Source organism: Mustela nigripes, chromosome 12, assembly GCF_022355385.1.
Source record: "Mustela nigripes isolate SB6536 chromosome 12, MUSNIG.SB6536, whole genome shotgun sequence".
Lineage (NCBI taxonomy): Eukaryota > Metazoa > Chordata > Mammalia > Carnivora > Mustelidae > Mustela > Mustela nigripes.
Genome location: NC_081568.1, coordinates 149,631,322 through 149,639,666, shown reverse-complemented (window position 1 = coordinate 149,639,666; position 8,345 = coordinate 149,631,322). Strand labels below are relative to the sequence as shown.

At 39.6% G+C, this 8,345-nt stretch overlaps 1 protein-coding gene across 1 annotated transcript; it reads left to right on the top strand.

Annotated features, from left to right (window-relative positions):
- Nucleotides 1-1,646: 1,646 nt before the first annotated feature.
- LOC132028068 (olfactory receptor 2T5-like) lies at nucleotides 1,647-2,695 on the top strand. Its single transcript, XM_059416721.1, has 2 exons — nucleotides 1,647-1,711; nucleotides 1,801-2,695. The coding sequence occupies exons 1-2, from the start codon at nucleotides 1,659-1,661 to the stop codon at nucleotides 2,693-2,695; spliced, it is 948 nt and encodes a 315-aa protein (XP_059272704.1). The 5' UTR covers nucleotides 1,647-1,658.
- Nucleotides 2,696-8,345: the final 5,650 nt, after the last annotated feature.

Genomic DNA, 8,345 nt, shown 5'->3' with positions numbered 1-8,345 from the left:
TCAAAGCATTACAAGGTGTGTTAATCTTTATGAAACAATGGGCTAGCATACTTGGTCTGATGACAATCCTCGTATTGGGCTTGATTCTGCTAGTAGGGAAACTGCAAATTTGGAGGCAACAGCAACATAGGCAACAGCAAGCCATAGTGCAGGCCTTGTTAGCCATCGAGGCTGGAACATCCCCCCAAGTGTGGCTAAGTATGCTGGATCGGTAGTCAACGACATGTAAGATTGGTGGGGGAAATATACCAACCTAAGACAGGACGCAGATCATTGATATCTGCCATCTGATGATGGGTAAGGATATTCCCCGCCACTGACAACCTAAGACAGGCACGATCCTTGCCATAAAAGGAAAAAGGGGGAGATGCTGGAGGCAGGCCCCTGGCCAGGGCGGCCTCCGCCATTAAAAGATGGCACCTGGCTAGTTGACACGTTAGGATTGCCTGGTGTGACTAAGCGGAACGCCCAAAGAGGAAGTAAACAGCATTGGTTGCTAGCGAAGTTGTTCGTTTAGGTGCACAGCCTGATTCACTCCCTCCTGTAACCTGCTCGCTGATTGGTCGTGTAAGCGTATATAAGTGTGTAGAGTTGCGGAAATAGAGAGAAGATGCATCCGAACTGGGGCTTCTTGTCGTCCTTGCAGGGCGAGGGTGATAACCTTGTAAATCCCCACTGCCCTGAATTGTCTTCCATGCTTTAGTGGCCGCCGCGGCTATTTGCAGATACACCACAGGGTTGTATTGTATTTGGGCCTGCTTTCCCATATACGGTCCTATTCCCATTAACATTTCTAGGTCCCACTGAGGATTTCCAGCCACTGCATTACAGCGGGCAGTGTCCTCCAAAGAACTAAGGGCTTGGGCGAAGAATCCATACGGGCTGAATGTCTTTCAGCTGCTGCTTGACCGTTTTTATCTTAGCAGTTTTCGTTTTTAACGGCGTGCCATTGGCCTTTAGAAGGTCCTCTAGGGAACCCTCTAACCTCGACTTTGACAGTCCAGATCCCATAATTAGAATCCCAACCTAATGGCTGTTCCGCATATACTCCCCGCTAAATCCCGGCTCTAAGGCCACCCCGCTTATTGGAGACTTGTAAAATCCCGGCACTAAGGCCGCCCCGCTTCTTATTGCGGACTCGCTAAATCCCGGCTCTAAGGCCGCCCTGCTTCTTATTGCAGTCTTGTACAAGATTCCTACCACTTTGATCATGGTCCCTTCCCCACTTACCTGCGGTTTCGATGATAAGAAAATCCCAGCTCTATGGCCGCCCCACTTCTTGTTGCGGTCTTGTACAAGTTTCCCACCACCTTTGTCATGGTTTTACCCCGCTTACCTGCGGACTTCTCCCTTGCAAAGTTCTTCTATTTTTACTCCCCGCTTTACCGCGGAATTCCCACTTTTGACCGTGGCTAATGTCCCCGCTTACCTGCGGACCTTTACTCCCCGCTATCCTGCGGATTACCTTGCAAGATTCCTTTATTTAGTTCCCAGGTGCCGGCGCCATTTATCGCCCTCGGCCCGCAAGGATGAACAGAAGCCCCAGTTCGGATGCATCTTCTCTCTCCTTATTTCCGCAAGTCTACACACTTATATACACTTACATGACCAATCAGCGAGCAGGGTACAGGAGGGAGCGAATCAGGCTGTGCACCTAAATGAACAACTTCACAGCAACCAATGCTGTTTACTTCCTCATTGGGCATTTCGCTTAGTCTCAAGAGGCAATCCTAACCTGTCAACTAGCCAGGCGCCATCTTTTAATGGCGGAGGCTGCCATGGCCAGGGGCCTGCCTCCGACAAATCCAACCACCCAGCTCTTCTTTATGTGGTCATTTTTGTGGTTTCCCTAATGGCCTTGTCTGGCAATACCATCCTGATCCTTCTGATACACTGCGATGTTCACCTGCATAACCCCATGTACTTTTTTATCACCCAATTGTCTCTCATGGATGTGATGTACATTTCTGGCACTGTGCCCAAGATGCTCATGGACCAGGTCACAGGAGTGAATAAGATCTCAGCCCCCGAATGCGGGATGCAGATGTTTCTTTATCTGACACTAGTAGGTTCAGAATTTTTTCTTCAAGCTGCCATGGCCTATGACCGCTATGTGGCCATCTGCCATCCACTCCATTATTTTATCCTCATGAACCATAGGGTGTGTCTCCTCTTGGTGTCTTCCTCCTGGTTTCTTGGATCTGTGGATGGATTTATGCTCACACCCGTCACCATGAACTTCCCCTTCTGTAGTTCCCAGGAAATCCATCATTTCTTCTGTGAGGTCCCTGCTATAATGAAGCTTTCCTGCTCAGACACTTCCCTCTATGAGACCCTCATGTACCTGTACTGTTTTCTCATGCTCCTCATCCCTGTGACAATCATTTCAAGCTCCTATTCTTTCATCCTCTTCACCATCCACAGGATGAACTCAGCAGAGGCATGGAAGAAGGCCTTTGCCACTTGTTCTTCCCACATGATGGTGGTCATCCTCTTCTATGGTGCTGCTGTCTATACCTACATGCTTCCCACCTCCTATCACACCTCTGAGAAGGACATGATTGTATATGTCTTTTACACTATACTCACTCCTGTTCTAAATCCTTTAATTTATAGTCTTAGGAATAAGGATGTCACAAGGGCTCTAAAAAAAATGTTGAATGTGGGATCTGTCTTACAGGAAAGTATAAAGTAGGAAATATTTGTACTGTTTCTTTTCCTTCATGCTACAAATTAGAACTTTAGGATTCTATGCCAATGTTATTCTTCAGATTCTCGTACCATATGTCAACACCTATTCATCCCTTTCAGAGGAATTGTCTCCTTATATTGGAAACCTCTTCATTTTTACATTTCTGTATTCAAATTGTACAATTGTATTGTACGCATGTTATATTTTTCTGAAATTTATAACTGCACTGTGATTCTGTGTGAAAATACTCATATTTGTAGGAAATACATACCAAGATATTTAGAAACAAGGTTCATAAGTTGTACACCTGATAAGAGACAGACAGGTGGAGAGAGAAGTGATAAATCCCATGGGATGTAATTCTAATACATGAATCTAAGCAAAAGGTATATTAATTTTTATTGTACAATTATTAATATTCATGCTAATTTTACTATTCATACTAATTTTCTATAAATTCAAAATTACTTGGGAATAAAATATAAAGTATCAAACTTTTGGATATTTTAAAAATTTGTCCTTGCTGCATGGTGTCATTTTAAGTGAAAAATCTTGGAAATCATGAAAAAATTAACAGGGCTGATCACTACTGCTGCAATCCAGTTGTTGTCCTGTGTTTAATTAGATCAATTTTGTTCCTTGGGTTTCAGAACTGAAGACATCCAGTGGCAGTTATCTCTCTTAAATGATTAGTACCTTGTGGTAGAATGTACTGTGGTAAAAATATTAACCCCAAGAAGTCAGGTTTAGGGAAACTTTCCAGCATAAAGTAATATCAGAGCTGAGATTTAAAGTATGTCATTTATACAAACAAGCAGAGGAAGGCCATCAAACAACCAATCCTTCATTTATTCAAAAATCACATCTTATGCTATAATAAAAAAATAAATAATAGAAAACTGAATTTAACATATCAATAACAAATATCTACTATCCCTAAAGAATTTGGTCTATAGGTATAGCTTGTGCAAATAGTTGTAGTAAAATACATAAATTATTTTGAGAATCCTGTAGAAAAGGCACAGCTCATAAGGACATACCTGTTCTACCTATGACATGTGAATTCAGCCAAACAAAGAAGCTGAAAGAAGACCCTCGATCTCAGTGTTGAATGGTGACCAGATGCTACCTTCATATGAGTACAGGAGGCTGGGAGCAGGGCTCTTGCTCAAGGAGCAACGACATGATGCAACAATAAAGGAGCACTATGAGCAAAGTTCAGGTGGTTGACCAAGCAGGAGAGAAATGCCCCAACAGCACCTCCTTCCTGATTCACCTTATACCTTCATTTCTTGCCCTTTCATGACCAAGATATTTACAAACGATAACAAAATGACCAGATCTGGATTGCAGAAAAGTTAAATCAGTGGGAATCTATTGGAGAAGAGCAACAATTGGTTGAAAACCAGAAGAGTAGAAGATAAGCTGAATAGTGTTGATCTAACTGGAATGGACCTTTCCAAGTGGAATTATGGGCTTTTGAGGTGTAAGCTGGGCCTTGTTGAATATATTCCATAAAACCACAAATTTGGTTGCATGTTTACCCATTTACAATTAGCTGTGACAAGTTGTGAATTAACAGGTGGTTTCAAAAGGTGTTATTCCACACCCCCCTTTCTTTTTTACACACTTGATCCTTTAATGACTAGAAAATAAGGATCTTGCAGTATTTAGGGAAAGAGCTTTGGAAAATTAGTTAAAATATTGTTGTTGCAGTCAAATGAAGTATATAAGATATGGACACTCTTTAACTTCCAAAATATTTGAGTCGTGTATATATCACCCCTCAATTTGTGATTGACATACACATTTTTTAAATTTAATTTTATTTTTTCAATGTTCCAAAGATTCATTGTTTATGCACCACACTCAGTGCTCCATACAATACGTGCCCTCCTTAATACCCACCATCAGACCTTTCCAACCACCCCCTGCTCCAAAACCCTCAGTTTATTTCTTAGAGTACACATACATTTTTTATTCCATTTGGAACACTGTAGGCATGGGAAACAAAATGGAGCAAAACAAAACAAAAATTTTTATAGATCCATATTTTTTCAAAGATTAATTTTTTACTCTATCTCAAGAAAAAAATGAGACAAAAATGTTTTAGAATAAAAAAATTATTTAAGTAAAGTGCTCAAAATACAATTTTCCATAACTTACACTAATAAAGATTTATGTGAACTCTTTAGCTGGAAAATCTTAGTCAGCTTACATTTATTATATTATATACAGTACATGATACTCAGAATTACTAGACATAGAGAAAATTTTGGTGCTCCAAATTTTTTTGTGCTAGAGTGTAAAACTGGAAGAGTTTCTGTCACTCATATGCTCTTACAGTGCTGCTAGCTGTGCATTGAAGTAGTTAAAATGTACAAACTTCAAAATATGTTCAAGTATTTGTGCTCATGATTCAACCAGAATTTGGCCAGAAAAATAATTTTTAACCCATGAAAAGAAGCCCTAAGTGATCCTATATCAAAAGGAATAAAGGACTATGATTGAAATTATTATCAGATTGGGAACCTGGGTGTCTCAGCCTGGTAAGCATATGTCTTTGGCTCAGATCATGATCCCAGGGTCCTGGGATCAAGCCCCATGTAAGGCTCTCTGCTTAATGGGGAGCCTTCTTCTCCTTCTCCCTCTGCTGGTTCACCTGCTTTTGCTCTCTCTCTGTCGAATAAATAAATTAAATGTTTAAAAATAACAAATATATCATTACCCAATTTAGGAATAAATCAGCATAGGTGGAGAAGTTTGCATTGTTTTTCACAAATACACTTTTCTTATGGAATATTTTATTTGGTATATTTATTTTAAATTATATTCCCGTCACTATCCTAATGACATTATGTATATTAAGTTATTCAAATATATTAAACTCTTTGAAACAGATACTATTTTTGTTATTGTGGTGATGGTTGTTCAATTTGTTTGATAGTGGTAGGAACATCTATGATGAGATCATACTTCTCATACTTCTTAGCAATGTTTTAAGTGTACACTATAGTATTCTTGACTATAGGGCAGGTATTCATTTTATCTCATTTTACACATAAGGAAACTAAGGCACCAACAGTTTAGCTAATTTGTTTGAGGCCACTAGGTAGTATCCAAATGGATATTTTCTAAAAAGTGTGAATTCTGAGTTGGTTGAGTAGTAGAACAAGACTTTTGAAGGTATTGAAGAGGTGGGGGGTGGGAGGTTGGGGGAACAAGGTGGTGGGTATTAGGGAGGGCATGGATTGCATAGAGCACTGGGTGTGGTGCAAAAACAATGAATACTGTTACATTGAAAAGAAATAAAAAATTAAAAAAAGAAACAACCCTCAGATGGTTTTCAGAGTCCACGGTCTCTCATGTTTCACCTCCCAAACCAATTTCCCTCAACTCCCTTCTCCTCTCTATCTCCCTATGTTGTCCATGTTATTTGTTATGCTCCACAAATAAGCAAAACCATATGATAATTGACTCTCTCTGCTTGACTTATTTCACTCAGAATAATCTCCTCCAGTCCCGTCCATGTTGCTACAAAAGTTGGGTATTCATCCTTTCTGATGGAGGCATACTGACCATCTTCCTTATGCATTCTTCTGTTTAAGGGCATCTTGGTTCTTTCCACAGTTTGACGACCATGGACATTGCTACTATAAACATTGGGGTACAGATAGCCCTTCTTTTCACTGCATCTGTATTTTGGAGGTAAACACCCAGAAGTGCAATTGCAGAGTCCTAGCAAGTTCAATTTTTAATTTCATGAAGAATCTCCACCCTGTTTTCCAAAGTGGCTGCACCAACTAGCATTCCCACCAACAGTGTAAGAGGGTTCCCCTTTCTCCACATCCTCTCCAACACATGTTGTCTTGCTAATTTTGGCCATTCTAACTGGTGTAAGATGGTATCTCAATGTGGTTTTAATTTGAATATACCTGATGGCCAGTGATGACGAACATTTTTTGATGTGTCAGATAGTAATTTGTATGTCTTCATTGGAGAAGTGTTTGTTCATATATTCTGCCCATTTTTTTTTACATGATTATCTGTTTTGTGTGTTGAGTTTGAGGAGTTCTTTGTAGATCCTGGATATCAATCCTTTGTCTGTACTGTCACTTGAAAATATCTTCTCCCATCTCATGGGTTTCCTCCCTGCTCTATTGACCATTTCCTTTGCTATGCAGAAGCCTTCGATCTTGATGAAGTCCAAAAAGTTCATTTTCGCTTTTGTTTCCTTTGCCTTTGGAGACATATCTTGAAAGAAGTTGCTGTGGATGATATCGAAGAGATTACTGCCTATGTTCTCCTCTAGGATTCTGATGGATCCCTGTCTCACGTTGAGGTCTTTTATCCATTTTGAGTTGATCATTGTGTACATGTAAGAGAATGGTTGAGTTTCATTCTTCTGCATATAGCTGTCCAGTTTTCCCAGCATGATTTATTGAAGAGACTGTCTTCTTTCCACTGTATATTTTTTCCTGTTTTATCAAAGATTATTTGACCATAGAGTTGAGGGTCCATATCTGGGCTCTCTACTCTGTTCCACTGGTCTGTCTGTCTGTTTTTATGCAAGTACCATGCTGTCTTGGTGATCACAGCTTTGTGGTAAAGCTTGAAATCAGGTAACGTGATGCCACAGGTTTTTCTTTTTTTTTTTTCTTTTTTGTTTTTCTTTTTCAACATTTCCTTAATGATTTGGGGTCTCTTCTGATTCGATACAAATTTTAGGATTATTTGCTACAGCTCTTTGAAAAATACCAGTGGAATTTTTATTGGAATGACATTAAAAGTATAGATTGCTCTAGGCAGTATAGACATTTTAGCAATGTTTATTCTTCCGATCCAAGGGCATGGAATGGTGTTCCATCTTTCTGTGTCTTCTTCAATTTCTTTCATGAGTGTTCTATAGTTCCTCAAGTAAATATCCTTTACCTCTTTGGTTAGGTTTATTCCCAGGTATCATATGGTTCTTGGTGCTATAGTAAATGGAATCAATTCTCTAAATTTCCTTTCTGTATATTCATTGTTGTGTATAAGAAAGCCACTGATTTCTGTACATTAACTTTGTATCCTGCCACATTACTGAATTGCTGTATGAGTTCTAGTAGTTTGGGGGTGGGGTCTTTTGGGTTTTCCATATATAGAATCATGTCATCTGTGAAGAGAGAAAGTTTGACTTGTTCATTGCCAATTTGGATACCTTTTATTTCTCTTTGTTGTCTGATTGCTGTTGCTAGGACTTCTAATACTATGTTGAACAAAAGTGGTGAGAGTGGGCATCCTGATCTCAGCGGAAAGGCTGTGAGCTTTTTCCCATTGAGGATGATATTTGCTGTGGGTCTTTCATAGATAGAGTTTGTGAAGTTCAGGAATGTTCCTTCTATCCCTATACTTTGAAGCTTTTAAATCAAGAACAAATGCTCAATTTGGTCAAATGCTTTTTCTGCATCAATTGAGAAGACCATGTGGTTCTTCTCTCTTCTCATATTAATTTGTTTTATCACATTGATTGATTTGCGACTGTTGAACCATCCTTGTAGCCCAGGAATAAATCCCACCTGATCATGGTGGATCATCTCTTTAATATGCTGTTGGATCCTGTTTGCTAGGATCTTGTTGAGAATCTTAGCATCCATATTCACCAGAGATATTG